This window comes from Prunus avium, chromosome 7 (assembly GCF_965620075.1).
Source record: "Prunus avium chromosome 7, drPruAviu1.hap1.1, whole genome shotgun sequence".
Taxonomy (NCBI): domain Eukaryota; kingdom Viridiplantae; phylum Streptophyta; class Magnoliopsida; order Rosales; family Rosaceae; genus Prunus; species Prunus avium.
The window spans coordinates 19,775,068-19,791,961 of record NC_142290.1 but is presented as its reverse complement, the minus strand read 5'-3'; the positions used below and the strand labels follow the sequence as shown (position 1 = coordinate 19,791,961).

The window sequence follows — 16,894 nt, the reverse complement described above, 5'->3', positions numbered from 1 at the left end:
AACAAAACACAGAACACGCTTCATCCCTTCATCTTCGTCCCTTCACTGCTTCGTCTTCATCTTCGTCTTTGTCCCTTCATCTACGTCGCCCTTCGTCTTCATCTTCGTCTTCATCCCCTCATCTTCGTCTTCGTCCCTTCGTCCAAGTCTGAAACAGAAACACGCCCTTCATCTACGGGAAACAGAGAAATTCCTTGCTTCTCACTCTTGCAATCTTCCTACACACTCTCTTGGAAGATCTTGGTAAGAAAAATTTGTATAAAATATTTCGTTTTGGACTTGGGTATTTCTGTATGGTGTATCTGAAAGTTTTCTTCTCAGATTTCGTTTCACACTCTCTTGGAAGATCTTGTTGCTCAGCCTTCTGGAAGATTTGGTAAGAAATTACTTCTTTTTTTTCTGCTATTTATGTTTAGATTTGGGTATGAAGACTATGGTGTTATTTGTGTTTAGATTTGGGGTTTTCTTTATGCTAAGTTTAATTTAAGTTTTGTTTATGTCGATGGTTGAATTTTTTCCCTGTTTTCTGCAATTGATCTTATCTAGGATTGAATTTTTTCCATGTTTTCTGCCTTTGGTTAAGTCAAAGGAGCTGGATCTATTTTCTGATTTTAGTTTGCTTTATAACTGTGATTGTAGTAAACGGGCAAGATTGATTCTTAAATTTGGCAAAGGTTTCTATGATTCAATTGAAATATTAGGATGAAACTCTTGTAAACAGGAGCTGCTGTTAGATTCAATTAAAAAGATGCAAATCAATTCTGTCAAACATTTGGTTTTGTCATAGTAAGATGAAGGCTATTTGGTAGTTTCTAGTTGTGCATTACATGATTGAAGGTTGTCATAATTTTCTTTCTTTAAAAGGATATGGAGTCCAAGAATGTTGACGGTCAAGAAAAAATGTCATGGCCTCCAAGACATGAGACAATATTCATACATATATTGCATGAACATGTGAAGAAGGGTGACTTGCAGACATGAACTTTTAAAATGAAAGTTTGGGCAGAAATAAGTGATGAGTTGTATGCACAATGTGGACAAAAATGTACTATTCCACAACTTAAATCTAAGTTTAATAGACTGCGACAAGTACATCGTGACTTCTCAGATTTGATTGAGCATACGGGATTTGGGTGGGATCCTATTGCAAACACAGTGACTGCCTCAGAAGATGTTTGGGCAAGTTACTTGAAGGTATTATAATAATATCATATAGAAGTCTTTGTATTATTATTTTTAACTGACTCTGATACATAAGAATTGGTTGTGACATTTGATATAATATAATTTTCATGGTTTGTAGAGTAAGCCAAAAGCGAAGCAATTTCGCACTCAAGGCTTAGAGCACTATCAACTTTTAGGGGAGATATTCAACACTACTACTGCAACCGGGCAATTGCATTATGCCTCTAGTCAACTTCCTCCTAACTCAGATGATGAACGTGAGTTAGAAAACAACTTCCTTAACACCGGAGTTCACATCGATGTTGACTTGGATGATGATGGTGACAACCCTCAGCTTCTGAGTGGTAAAGGAAAAAGAAAGTGTGCAACTATTGCTCCACCCGAGCGTCGTTCAAAGAAATGGGATAAAATGGAATCTTATTTTGATGTTTGCAGTGAAGTTATGAGTCAAAAATTACAGCGAGAAAAGGAAAAGAGTCTTGAGGCATCGAGCACCTCTAAGGAGATGTATTCGATTGAAGAATGCATAGGCATTGTTGAGACCAAGGTATTAAATATCGATAATATCCCCGATATTATCCCGATAATATCTGATTTTTGGGGGTCCGATATTTTAACAACTAACCATAGTGTTATCGTCAATATATCGATATTATCCCGATATTATCGGAAAGATATTTTCAACATTTTTATGAATGATTTGGGCAATATATCGAGATATTATCGATAATATCCCGATACGAAACCCAAAAATATTTATATACATGGTATTTGTGAAAACCATTTTACTCCTTCAACACCTAAACCACCATATCACTTATGTTTTTGTGAAAATACTAAAATATTTTTATATATATACATGGTTTTGTTTTGAATTCTTTTTGCAAGAAACAAATTTTCCCATGAGATGAGTAGTAACTATGGTTATACTCACAACCAACCATTTCCCTACCCTTCATATCCCATTCCTGTTGGGATGGAATCAAGCGACTCATGGAAAGAATCCGAGACTCAATCTTCAAATGATTTTGCTTATGGACAACGTTAACCAATCTCGGATCCATATGGGTGGCATGTTAACAATTACATGCAAAACTATTTTGGGGATTTATCATTTGATGACTACTCTTCAAAATATACTTACTCTACACATAGAGATGATGAAGATAGTGAAAATTTTGAACCTCATAGGAACTCTATGTGGTACTAAGTCACTCATGTATCTTACCATGCAATGTATAAAGTGTAAAATATTGTAGTAATTCATTATATATAAATGATTATGGTGTGTTTAATCTTCTTTCATTAATTACTACATATTTTCTACACTTCAGTGTTTGCCAGCTCGCTATATAATCAACTTAAATCAGTTAAATCCATCATGCAATGCATTTCCTTCCAATTTTTTGTGATAAACTAATAGATAATTGACTAAATAAACATCCTGCAAAGTTTCAATAAAAATTTCCAAGTTTTTCTTACAATTTCCGTGGTTTTTATTCAATTTTTTCCAATACCGATAATATCCCGATATTTCCTGCGATATTTCCGTGTTTTTTGACTTCCGATATTTCCGATACCTCCGATATTTAAGACCTTGGTTGAGACAATGGGAGACGTTGATAACGATACATTCAACAAGATGCTAGAAAAGATAGTGCTTGTTGAATGGAGGAAAATATTTGTTACAATGCCAGCAACAAGGAGGAGAGCGTGGTTGGCTAGTCTTTAGGATTACTACTTATGTTTGTTGTTGAGAGGATATTTATGAATTGTTCTTGTTATTATGTTTGATGTTTGTGACTTTAATTTGTATGGATGTTTGTGACTTTAATTTGTATGCATATTTGCAGATTTTTGTGAATTTAATTTGTATGCATATTTGCGGATTTTTGTGAATTTAATTTGTATGCATATTTGAAGGTACTGGACATGTCTACAAGGAATGAAGACAATCACTCTGATAGTGATTCAGATCTTGAAGAAATGGCGCATCATATGATAATTTGTATGCATATTTATGAATATTGGCAATCATATGTAGATAGAACTCCATGTCATAACTCTGTTTTATCTGGGCATGAATATGTTCAAGAGTTGTTGAATGGGCATCCAGATAGGATTTATGACTCATTTCGCATGGACAAACATGTATTCCAAAGGTTGTGTTACACACTTGAGAGTTTAAATTTGCTACAGAATGATAGACATGTGAGTACTCAAGAGGCAGTGGCAATTTTCTTATTTATAGTGTCTCATAGTATCCGCATGCGAGTGGCTGTTGAGCGTTTCCAACGATCTAAAGACACTATTCATAGACAATTTAAGCGTGTTTTGGGAGCTTTATGTGCATTAGCACCACGCATTATAAGACCACAAAGTCGAGGGCAAACACCTTCTCAAATTTTGAATAACCCGAAGTATTATCCTTATTTTGAGGTAAGAAATTGATTGTTTTATTTATTTAATTACTAGAATTATATATTTTAAATGATATTTACTTTAGTTTCTAAATATATGAATTTATGTCAGAAGTGTATTGGTGCAATTGATGGAACTCATGTTGCTGCTTGGGCACCAGCTCAAAAGCAAATCTCATATCGTGGTAGGAAGATCCTTATTACTCAAAATGTCATGTGCGCTTGCTCTTTTGACATGATGTTCACTTTTGTTTATACGAGCTGAGAAGGGACTGCAATGACTCTAGGGTGTTCATAGATGCAGTGATGAGGCCAAAAAATGAGTTTCCTTTTCCAGATGAAGGTATAAACATAAGATTACAATTAATGTTATTATGTACATTATTTGTGTCATGCAAGTAATAAATTAAAATTACAGGGTATTACTATGTTGTGGATGCTGGATATTCAAACGTGCCTGGATTCTTGGCACCCTACAGAGGTTTGAGATATCATTTGCGTGATTATAGAGGACCTCGACGAGCACCAAGAGGTCCTATGGAGTTGTTCAACTATAGGCATTCCTCATTACGTAATGTAATTGAGCGGTGTTTTGGTGTTTTGAAAGCTCGTTTTCCAATTTTGAAATTGATGCCTAATTATCCTCCGAGAAGGCAACGACCAATTCCTATTGCATATTGTGTGTTACATAATTTTATAAGAAAAGAAGCTCGTCGTGATAAGATGTTTGAAGAGTTTCAAGTTGAAGACATGATCATTGATTCAGAAAATACAACAACACCGAATATAGATATGTCTGCAAGAAATATTGCACAAATGGGTGACATTAGAGACAAGATCGCAGCGGATTTGTGGCGGGATTTTATTTAGTGCTCATGACAACATGATTTTAAATTTTATATTGCATATTTTTCAAATATTTGTGAGACTATGAGAGATTTGATCTATGATTTAAGATTATATCTTGGAGGACATGAGACCATTTTGGGTTAGCTAATGCACGTATTGGATAATGATAATTAATTTGACCATTGCACAATTTTAAAGAATGTTTTTGGCTTATTAATAAGCCTGATAAGATATGTGCTACACAAAATATTTGATTTATGATGTTGAAACTAATTTTTACAATACTGTTGCCGAACGCATATTCACTGTTTTTGTCATTTTCATATGTTCGTACCGGACACGTTTTCACTGTTTTCGTTCTCGGAAAATGTTTTCCAGTTAGCATACCAGACGCATTCTCAAATCTTGAAAATGCAAATTCGTTTTCTCGTTTTCATTTTCTGAAAACATTCTCCGAAAACATTACCGAACGGACCCTAAGTTTTTGAATACCACAGTACTTTTTCTTATGTTTTAAAAGTCCTAATCGAATACCACCGGACTTGTATTGATTATTTAAAAATCCTAATTGAATAACACCAGACTTGCTTTTTTATCAATAATAGCCAAAATTTAACCCCCAAATTCATAAATGTCAGTTTTTATTAAAACTTTCAAATATAGCCAAAAAAACCCACGTAAATAGACGAAAATGCCCTCAAAATTTAAATAACCTAAAAACATAGTTCATCTCCATGAGGACCATATCAGTTTTTATTCGATGTGTCTTCTCTGCTTCACAAGCTTATATTGCCATCTTGCTTATAAACTTAATTCATGTTGAGATTCATGATGGGAAGAGTGACAAAGAGATTTATAAGAAACTTGAAGAGGATTTTGGGGAGATAGTACTTTGTTCCCCAAAGTTTGATCTGCAGACTGTACTTGTGGTATCACCGCTTCTGATTGCTGCTTTTGCTGGTGTTAGAGGAGTTCCATTAACCCCAAATAAGAAGCAAACCATGTTAGACCTCCTCACACTGCCGCCTTCACGAGGTAATAGTCCCTCGTGATGGATAGAACAATGATGTGCCTTCTTCCACATGCTTTCTTTTCATTTTGTACTTTGAACTTAGGGATGAAACTAAGAAACTATGGAACAATGGTGTGCCTTCTTCCAGATCAGACATTCTTTGTATCAATTCAAGGAAGGTCAAAATGATTTGTTTTATTTATATTTGTGATTCATGATCATATTTGTGATTCATGATCAGCGATACAAGCTATAGATGCAGTTTTTTTAAAATTTAATTTATTTCCTTTTTTAATGTAGATTTATTTGATTTTTAATTTGAATGGCATTTGAGTTAATTTGAATGGCATTTTGGCTATATTTGAGAGTTTTTATAAAATCTGACATTTATGAATTTATGGGTTAATTTTTGGCTATTTATGATAAAAACTCGCTTTTAAGTCTCTGTTTTCTAAAAGCATAGGCACGCCAAAGATTTGTTTACATGCACAGGACTCATCAGAGCATGGAAGTAAATTCAGAAGTATTGGCCTGAAACACTTAATAACTCCTTCACGAAACTCTTCTGACGCATCAGATGGAGAAAGCAAAACCCCATAAGTCAATTTTTCAGCACTACAACCATCTGCAAAAGGATATTATTGCACTTCAAATGAAAAGACCAGCTTCAAGAGGTGATGCAAGTATAACGTTCCTGTTCTAGGACAATAATTCACATGAGCAAACTCATTCACACAACATATAAGCCAATTTTGAACTTATAGCAAAACCATACACTTTTTTTTATAGGAAATATAACATTCTATTAAGCGTGAGAAGGCACAAAATAAGACACACAATGTCTCCATCCATGCAAAGAATACAAATAAGCTGATTGCAAGGGGGGAACATTACAATCAATTCTCCATCTTTTCTACATGTCCCAATTTGAAGGTTTATAACATTGACAGATTACAAATGTAATGTTACTTATAAGCAAACCCAATCAAACAGATCAAAGGGACATAATGTTGGATCATGTAATATTATTGATCTTGACAAGAAATTATCTTACAATATGCATCACAAGGGCTATAGCTCAGTTAGGAATAGCACCTTGTTTACACACATACCAAATATTTTTCAGTCCATCAGTACATAGATTTATTTTGGATGAAGAACAGCAACAATTATCCTATTAAAGTTTGTTTAATAAAACAGTAATTAGTAAATCTACATGTACGTAATGTGGAACAGGTCCAAGCAATGTCAGTGAAATTGGATTACCTGATCTACAGATCCTAAAAGACACTTCTTGAGAAGTTCCTCCAGCAGTGAAGCACACCTTCAGCAACACTATCACTCACTTTTTGGGGCATTTTTAGGACATTAGCGCTCACAACTTTTTCTTTGGAACCAAGCTTCTTTGAGGTTCTACAGTCGACAGTCGCATCCAATAGAAGCAGCAAGGGAAATAATGTATAGCTGAAAGGTAAACAAAGACGTCAAGAAAATATGCTTACTGATGCATACATAATTATACACACACATTTTGAATTATTTTACAAGTTTTTAGGACAAGTATAAATGATAAAACCATGTTTCCTCGGGTGTGGATCACCAGGAACAAGATTCATTATGGAATTGAACAATGAGACATGAAGTCCACTAATGACAAAGTGAAGATTTTGCTCATCCACCACCCAGATCATATCATATCATATAGCACTCAACTAAATTCAAAAACAATTTGAACAAGAACGATGTAATTTGTGCACTCTGACCAATGAGTATAGCTCGGATAGGCTGAGATAAAGTTATGTGCAAATGGGGTGAGGAATTTGGCTTCCTACAATACACAACAACCAAATTCCGTCAACTCCATTAACTCACCCAACCTTCGAACATTTTAGCAACCACTAAAACTCAAGTTACGGATGATTCATCCAACAGTCAAAAGCTCACCTCACCGTTATATACTTATGCATACAAGTATATAAAGACTAAAACATGCACATTTAAGCAGATATATATAATATAAAGAGAGCTTCTATTGAGGGATCCCTCAAATAACTTATTTGAGGCACACTCGTTGTAGGGCCCACTTCGGATTGTATTTCACTAATCCAAATCGTCTATTTTGTAGATACTCATTCAAAGTTCATCTCTACAAAAAATCACTTGAATCCGATATCATTTGACTGCTAAAATATGAATATGGGTTTGAATATGTTAGGTTAATTTTATTCTTCTCCATAAGGAGGTATATATAAGGATTTACATAAATGCTTTACAAGGAATTAGATACAGTAAAGAATTAGGAAAGTATCTTCTAATTATACAATGATTTATCAATTATATAAAATAGGAAAGTAAATCCCTTAATTAATCAAGGAAATAAATCTCCTTGATTAATTAGGAGACTCACATCAACACTCCTCCTCAAGTTGGTGCATATACATCACCAATGCCCAACTTGGTAAGTGAGTCATGAAATACTCCTCCCCAAGACGGTGCAGTCGGAATAGCAGGACTTACAGGATCTGCGGCTGAAGATGTGTTGAGTGATTTGCTCCTATTCTTGCGAGGAGCTTTGGAGTGGTCCCACCAATCCGGGTACCCAATCAGTTCGTAACAGCCAGCACAGGTATGTTTGCTTCCACCACAATGAGTGCATTTGTGCTCCGGACGAGAGCTTGTGACTTGAGTATGAGAAGTGCCACTGGTAGAGGGCGGAGGGCCCCGTGGACGTTGAGTGGCCAGGACCGCAGTGTTTGGAGTACTGGCCATGGTCAGTCGTTGTTGAGCTTCGCGACGTACATATGCAAAGGTTTGGTCAAGGTCTAATTTGGGATCTTTGCGCAGGATTTCCCCTTGGACTTGATCAAACTGAGGGTCGAGCCCGGTAAGAAAAAGGTGAACACGAAGGCGATCCAGTTCTGTCTGGCGATCAATCGCGTCGGCGTCGCAGTGCATGCAATTCGGAGTGCGGTGATCAATCTCCTGAAAGATGGTATGCAACTGGTTGTAGTATTTGTGGACAGGTGCACCATTCTGTTTAATGGTGAATGCCCGTTTGTTGAGATCAAAAAGGAAAGTTTCATCCCCACCATCAAAGTAGGTTTTCCTCACAGCATCCCATATTTCTTTTGCAATACTGAAACAGATGAAATGACCCATCAAGTCGGGAGACATGGAGTCGATGAGCCACCCCTTGACCCGAAAGTTCTCCGTACACCATTTGTTGTAGGTGGAGGAGAGCTTAGAGGGTTGCGGAGCGTCGCCGATGAGGTACCCCAATTTGTTGCAGCCAGCAATACGTAACTCCATGACTTGAGACCATAAGGCATAATTAGTCTCTGTCAAGATGATGCTGGTAGGAAACAGAGCATTGTCACTATGAATAGTAACAATTTGGGAGGATGGTGGAGTGGAGTCGGTGGTTTTGGAAACAATATCCATGGCAGCGGAAGGATGTAAGAATAAGAGAAAAAAAATATGTGTTGAGGGTTTTGTGATAAGAGGATATTAGGATTTGGGTATGAAGATCTGAATTTGAATTTGTAAATATGAGAAATTGGATTTAGGGTTTGTGTTTGAGGAAATTTGATATGAGGATTTAGGGTTTGTGTTTGAGGAACTTTGATATGAGGATTTAGAGACAACCGAGGATCGATTGCTCTGATATCATGCTAAAATATGAATATGGGTTTGAATATGTTAGGTTAATTTTATTCTTCTCCATAAGGAGGTGTATATAAGGATTTACATAAGTGCTTTACAAGGAATTAGATACAATAAAGAATTAGGAAAGTATCTTCTAATTATACAATGATTTATCAATTATATAAAATAGGAAAGTAAATCCCTTAATTAATCAAGGAAATAAATCTCCTTGATTAATTAGGAGACTCACGTCAACATTGACCACTCAATTGAGTTATTGAAATTTAATACTTTCTTGAAGCACCGTGTTCATTAATTTTGTAGGACACAATTGGATGTTGAAACCGTTTCCGATTTGTCTAATTTTTTTTGTAAGGATGATCTATAAATGAAGACCTAAAAAATAGATGGTCTGGATCATTGGAAAAAAAAAATTGTAAAGTACCCTAAAGGGCATCCCTCAAATAAAATTATTTGAGGTCATTTGAGGGATCCCTCAATAGGGGGACATATATATATATATATATATAAACATGTAGATACATATTTTAGAAAGCTTTCTGCTCATGATGGCATTTAAGCATAGAAAGGCTGCAAATTTCAAGCAAAGGAGCAACGAAGAGAGAGCAGAGGAGTGCTTCATAGGGTTTTGGAGAAGCTCCAAAAGCTCAAAGCAGTAGGCTTTTAGCTGCATAAACACTCTGCTTCTTTCTTCCTCCGTTGGGTCAAAGCTTTCATCGATTTCCACCATTGCAGACTGCAGAGAGAGGACAATGGGGACTTGAAAACCGCGAAATAGAAAGACGGTTCTAGGAGGAGTTTTTATTTTTATTTTTTGGAATTTTGCATAAATACTGATTGAACTGAACTTTTAATTTTTATTTTTAACCTCCTAAACTTTGTAAAATGTTCCAATTCACCACCTATATTTAGGAGGGTGAATTCAATTTAGATTTTAAATGATTTTAAAGAGTTATAAAGTTGATGGAGTTTAATTGAATTTCATTGATACAAACTCCATGTTTGTGCAAATAATCTCTCGGGAGAATATTCACTTCTAGATCCTTCCTTGTCTCTCTTTCTCGATTCCTGTCAAAAAAAGACCGGAGTAAATAGACCACACCCAGGGGGTGTTGGCCAAAGGCCCTCTGATGCCTAAATTAGTTCGATTGAATCTAGGTGAAACAATAGCTAAAAAGGGTATGGAGATTTCTCTAGGGTGAGAAGGTGGCCAGAGCCATGTGGAGAAAATATAGAGAGAGGAGAGTGGAGAGGCCGGTGACAATGATGTTGTCGTCGGCTAGGTTGAGAGAGGGAGAGAGCTTCAAGTATTTTTCTAGGGTTTTTGAAGTACCTTGAATGATGAATAAAGCCATCTATTTATAGGAGCCTCGGAGGCTAGGGTTTCGTAAAGAATAAAACTCTTATTAGGAATGAGTTTATTCTTTCCCCAAATTGCAGAGATTGAGTCCATTAGGGATTTGATTGGGATCCAAATCTCCTAATTTGATGATGATAATATCTCTTTATTAGGACAATATCTAAATTAGTGGTATTATCTTATTAAATAAAGATAATATCACATAATGAAGATATTATCTCAATTTCTGGTATTAATTAATTGGCCAAATAAATGAGCTCAATTAATTAATCTATGAGATATTCTTCTTTTCCACGTGGCGTGTTGTGATTGGAGACAAAAATATTTGCTCCCACAAATGCCCCCCAGCTCCTGCATGGCGCTTGTGTGGTACGTAGGAGATGACATTATTTTTCGGGCTCTGCCACTGTGTCTAGGCTTTCTTCAGTGAGTTGGACTCCTTTTGTAGATTGGGTTCCCAATTGGAGTGGGCTTTTGACTTTTCTTGGAGTTGGGTTCCTAGTAGGAATGGGCTTGCGATTCCTTCTTGACCTAGGATACCCAACCTGTATAAATGTAGGGCTTCTCTTCCTCTTTTTTACATCGCAAATTTAACTTCTCTATTTTCTAGCTTGAGAGAGATCTTGGAGAATTTGTACTACTTGTTGAAGAGATGAGTCGCAGTGCATCCCAAGGTAAGTCGAGCACGTATATTTTTTGACAGGATACGACCCAAATTCTACTTTGGAATCTGTGTCGAGTCCCGTGTGTGTCCAACACCTAGCAGGTATTGAGCACGAACGACCAAAATACCCTTTTTGCCCTGAACTGCAAAACAAAAACACACTTAAGGGTTTAACTTCTGCTAGAAAACAGGCAGAGTCTACCCTGAAAAACAGACATTTCACAATAAATTTCCAGCTGTAAAAATATGCAGTTAAAAAAATCACAATTGTTCAGCATGCATCAGACAAATAAATTTGAATGGCATCAAGCCTCTTTATACCACATAAATCATTCAACTATCTGAATCTGGTCTAAACTCTCAGAACAACATGAATATGTTATCAATTTCCAATATGACCTAACTGAACAAATTTTCAGCACTTGATCTTGCGACTACACCTAGCAACTCTAGGTTGCCTACGAACCCTTACCAAGAGATCAAGCCATACGTAGTTCTTTCTACACGAAAACAAAGTTCAATCCATAAGTAAGCACATGAATTAAATATTCCTTTACACTTTCCCAAAATCCAAAAGCTTCAAACTCTAATCAAAATCCGCTGAAACTTAAGCGAAAGATATTGATTTCAGAACAATTTCTCACGCATCACATATGTGCATATACAAGTATATATATATATATAATAGCTCATTATAGATAAGTAGGAAAACGAGAAAATTATTAAAATAACATTGGCCATGTGAAACCTTAATATCAATTTCGACGATTGGAATAACATGCTTCCATCTTTCACATGTAAAAACAAACTCATCACTTAAGAAAATAGTTGTGAATTGTATAAAATCCTTAAAACTTAGAAACTCTCAATCCTTGTCTCATAAATCGGAAAACACATATCCTCACAGAACTCAAGGGACGCGTAGTCAAATTGTATATATATATGTGTGTGTGTGTATATATATATATATGTGTTTGTGTGTGTGTGTGTATATATATATATGTATAAAAAGAAAGTCTCGTGTCACATGGTAAAGACCGAAATCGAACCGGTAGCACGTTTGTATAACCTCATTAACCAAAATATCAATTATCAAACAAATCAATTTCCCACCAATATCACCACCACACCCTAAATCATAACGCCATAACAAAACCAAGTTTTCAACAATACGCCATAACCATAATTCTAAATCCCACGTATTTATCATTGGTGAACAATTCCAGTAATACTATTCGGTACTATACGGCCACACTCAAAACATACACCCAAGCCCATAATTCCCAGAAACTCAACGTGTAACACAACCTTGGAAAGGTCCTAAAGCCATTCTAGTACCTTCCCAAAGGATGAGACGATATCAAAAGACCCGTGGTCAACAGTCGGTCAAACTTCTCGTTTTTGGTCAACCGGGGCCACGAGGCCCACCACCTCAGATTTCCGATCTGAACATCCCTACGGGTTTCACAAGTTTTACTAAACACGTCCTGCAAGGTTGGTCTAGATCGAGCAGTCGAATCGCTCTCGATCGCACGATCGGATGGTCACAAGTTTACGTAATTTTTGAATCATTGATTCGAAGTATTTGGGACTCTGATTCTCGATCCGTGAGTTCCTACACAATACTAGAGGTACGAAGAACAACATACTTTGAAATGGAGTCGTTCCAACGGTCCGAACATATCGAACCTGGATATCGCCTAATACGCCTAAATCCGTTCAACTGTCAAACGATAACCAAATTCAAATCCGAGCATACCGTCGTGCTCAGGACGACATGGGGAACATTTTAGAACTCTATGAATCACCACCAAGTGGCCCATGCACTGCCACTTGCCACCGGCATCGGTGGGTGTCTTAAGAGATTTTTTGGGGACGGAAAATCTCCAAACCACCGCCAAAACCTATACCAACACATTCAAGCTAAAAAGAGGAGCAACATTTGGTCTCTAACCCCTGTCAAAAAGTGGCTGGAAATGGGTTAAAAAGTCCGGAATCGTTGGCCCAATATGGGTATTTAAATCAATCTTCAAAACTCCAAAATTAACCCAAACTAACTATATAAACAAGTAGAGCACGATGAGGGGATGAATTTTCATACCTCGCTCATCAGATTATGTGGCCGGAGCCTGAAATGGCATTAGAAACTTCGAAAACCACCGAAACTTCCAGTTGTTCCAGTTCAAAATCCTTGGGTTTTCGAGTTGCAGAAAGCACTGGGTTAGGTAGGGGACATACGAAACGTTTGGGACCAATTTCGCCAGAAACGGTCGCCGGACGACGAAGAAATCGCCGGTCAAAGTTTTGGCCTTGTTATGTGCGACAAAGAGAGAAAGAGAGAAGAAGAAGAAGAAGAAAAGAAAAATAAATAGAAAAAGCTCGGGTACTGTAGCATCTGGTACTATAGCGGTATTTGTTAAGCTCATAATTTCATACATATACATGCCCAATTTACTTACTTCTTTTGCTTAGTTCCTATAATTCTAAGTTATTTCCCTCCCTTTGTGTGTTTTGTAGGCCAATAGAGCAAGAGAGCATAATTCATGCAATTCAAGCATGTTAAGGCCTAATTTGGATGAATGGAAGAAGAGCTTAAAAGACAAACTCATTTTGGCTACAGCCCCCTGCCAGTCCAGTTCCGTAGGTCATATTGCAAGCTTTGTTTCAGCAACCTACACAGCTCGGATGAGGCAGCATTCTTCATGAAAGTTTTTCCAATGGGTGTGTACTATAACATATCCAAAAGTCAGCCCCATTGGATAAATATGGAGTCTGTTACCTAGCAAACACAGAGCCATGCTCAGGATGGATTTTATCAGCGCGCAAAATGAGTTAGCAATTTGTTTTGGCCTTACCTTCCTCCTCCGACCTTGGATTGGCCCAAATGACATATGGCTGGAAAGAAGACATTCTGAACTTCAATTTCGAGTGCTTAAAGTCCTAATTTGATTAAGAGAAGCCCAAGTTGTAAGCCCTTGAAGTTGCTGGTTATGCTGACCTCAGCATGTGCTGGTTGGATGCTTGGTCATGGTGAGCTAGGTATGAGCTATCATTTCTGGTTGGAAGCTTGGTCATGGTGACATGAAGATGAGCTAGGGCTGCTGGTGGGATCTATTGGTGAAGTGCATCAACCAATTCAGATTTTATAATGCAAGTGTTGTATGCATTAGTGAAGTGCATCAACCAATTCATCTTTTATAATGCAAGTGTTGTATGCATTAGCCATATTGAATTCAGATTTGTCACTCCCCTCTCCCTATAAATACCACATCCATTCCACATTCAAGACACAACAAATCCTGAGATTCACAACCCCCACAATTCACTCCAACCATCCTCAAACACTCTCAAAATCCCAAACACTCCAACAATCACCAAAACAACTCCAGCAAACCTCTCTTCCATTTCCCTACGAATTTCATCTTCCTTAGCCATCACCACTCACTCAAACTCATCCCAAATCACCTCCATATCCTTCATACATCTTTCTAGAAGTGGGGAAGCTCTTGGAGAAGCATTAGAAGTGGAGAAGCACTTGGAGAAGCCTTGGACACCACAAGAACTTCAGAAAAAGGGTTTTTCTACTCTTATTGTATTCATTATGTTTTCTCATTTCTGTTCAAGTCTCTTTTCCATTATGAGTAGCTAAATCCATAACTAGGGCTTCGATGTAACCTAACATGAATATTCTGGGTTTATAAGTTTGGAGTTTCAAGTTTGATTCATGATTCATGTTCTTATTCATTATGCTTATAAGTTAACATGCTTGTTTGAATGATTGATCACCATTAGAACTTGTTTGTTAACTATCTTGGTTTGAATTAAGAGTATACACCATGCTTTAATTCGAATTGAACTATGAATAGGAAGAGTATGTATGGACATTCGACAACAGGGATTAGATACATACTTGGTTGTTTAAAATGTTCTTCTATGCTTAATGGGTTCCTAATGCTTAATTTTAGGTTAGACAACAAATGATCAAATTAGGGAATTAGGAACACAAGGTTAGGACCAAACACCATGGCCTAATCATACTTTAGCTAGAATCAATCTTTGAATCTGAATTAGACTTGTTACTTGAATCTTTATAACCCAGAATTGAATTGTTATGGTGATTCGAATGCCCTAGTCTCCAAATCTGTTTTCCAACTCTTAAAACCACTCTTTGTTACATTTGTTTACTTGTTTTTGTTTGCAATTTCATTTTGCTTCTTTTGTTCAACAATCACAACCACTCTTGTTTTAAATTCTGTTTTAGACATAACCTCCTACTTTCTTGAATTTGGTAATCTAAGTACATAACTAGTTTTAACTTCTCAGTCTTCGTGGGTACGACCTCGTACTTGTCTTGCTATACTACTAATTGCCCCGTACAATTGCGAGTTAACATAATATTAACAACAAATTTTGGCGCCGTTGCCGGGGACTGAACGAAAGTTCTTCCCTGGTTATGTGCCCAAGGTTACCCTATTCTTTTTAGTGTTTCTAATTAATCTAATTTTCTGTTTCAGGTAGTTTATGTCTAAAAATCCATTACTTGAACAAGTGAGGTCTTCGTTCCAACGTTCTAGATCTTTGAACGCAGGACCATCATTGCAACCCAGACGAGTGACCTCTGAAATTCAGAATCGTCTAGAAAGGGAGTTGTCAACTGCAAAAGAGCAAGCTCTTGCTACATTTACAAGTCTTGCTCTCCACACTGAACTTCCCGGTTCTTCACTTTCAAATTCGGAAGCAAGTTCAGACCAAGAAGAAGAAGAAATGATGGCTGCAATTGAGTTCATGGGAGAACTTGATATCCCAACAATTCCAGCATCTCCTTCAAGCATTTTGCTGCCCACTGTAGCTCGAAATTATGAGCTTAAATCTTCTCATCTTAATATGCTGCCTTCCTTTTATGGTTTACCTAATGAAGATCCATTGACTCATATAAAGGATATTTTTAATGTTGTGAGTTCTTTTCCCTTGACAGGTGTGACAGAAGATCAACTTCGAATGAGAGTGTTTCCATACACTTTAAAGGATAAGGCGAAGTATTGGTTGAATTCTTTGAAGCCTGGTTCACTCACTACATGGTCTGCCATTCAAAAGAAGTTCCTGGAAAAATACTTCTCCACGCAAAAGACCGACATGCTTAGGGACAAGATCTTGTTATTTGCACAGCAAGATGATGAATCGTTTTGTGAAGCATGGGAGAAATTCAATGGGTTGCTCAACCAATGTCCTCATCATGGGATTCCATTGAAGCTTCAAATGCGTATGTTTTATAAAGGACTAACCCCTTCTAGTCATAATATAGTCACCAATTTTGCAGGTGGTTCTTTTAAAACCAAAACTCCAGAAGAAACGTACGAACTCTTTGAGGAGATAGCAATGGAGACCCAACATACGGATACAAGAGGTAAACGTGTTATTAGTGGTTCTAATGATGCTTCTAGTGTGCAGATTTCAAAACTGGAACAAAAGCTAGATGCTCTTCTTGCATTAAACTCAAGAAGCCCTCCGAAGGAAGTGTGTAGCATTTGTGAATCTCATGACCATGCTACCACAGCTTGTCCACTTGGGGCTGGATATCCAGAATTTGTGCAAGAGCAAGCTAAGTTGGTAAATTCCTACAACCAAGGTCCAAGAAATGATCCATACTCTCAAAGTTATAATCCAGGTTGGAGGAATCATCCAAACTTTTCATGGAGAAATACCCAGAATCAAGCAAATCCCCCTTCATTCCAAAGGCC

At 37.0% G+C, this 16,894-nt stretch overlaps 1 protein-coding gene, 1 non-coding gene and 2 pseudogenes across 2 annotated transcripts; 3 read left to right on the top strand and 1 right to left on the bottom strand.

The window, feature by feature from the left end:
- The first annotated feature begins 867 nt into the window (after window positions 1-867).
- On the top strand, window positions 868-2,931 carry LOC110773872 (L10-interacting MYB domain-containing protein-like; annotated as a pseudogene).
- A 1,092-nt stretch (window positions 2,932-4,023) lies between these two features.
- Window positions 4,024-4,475, top strand: LOC110762438 (uncharacterized). The gene has a single exon (XM_021965074.2). The coding sequence runs from the start codon at window positions 4,143-4,145 to the stop codon at window positions 4,473-4,475; it is 333 nt and encodes a 110-aa protein (XP_021820766.2). The 5' UTR covers window positions 4,024-4,142.
- Window positions 4,476-5,188: 713 nt separating this feature from the next.
- On the top strand, window positions 5,189-5,655 carry LOC110762445 (cytochrome c-type biogenesis CcmH-like mitochondrial protein pseudogene; annotated as a pseudogene).
- A 10,634-nt stretch (window positions 5,656-16,289) lies between these two features.
- LOC148293084 (small nucleolar RNA R71) lies at window positions 16,290-16,396 on the bottom strand. The gene has a single exon (XR_015825901.1). It is a non-coding gene; the product is annotated as a small nucleolar RNA R71 (small nucleolar RNA).
- Between the last annotated feature and the right edge of the window lie 498 nt (window positions 16,397-16,894).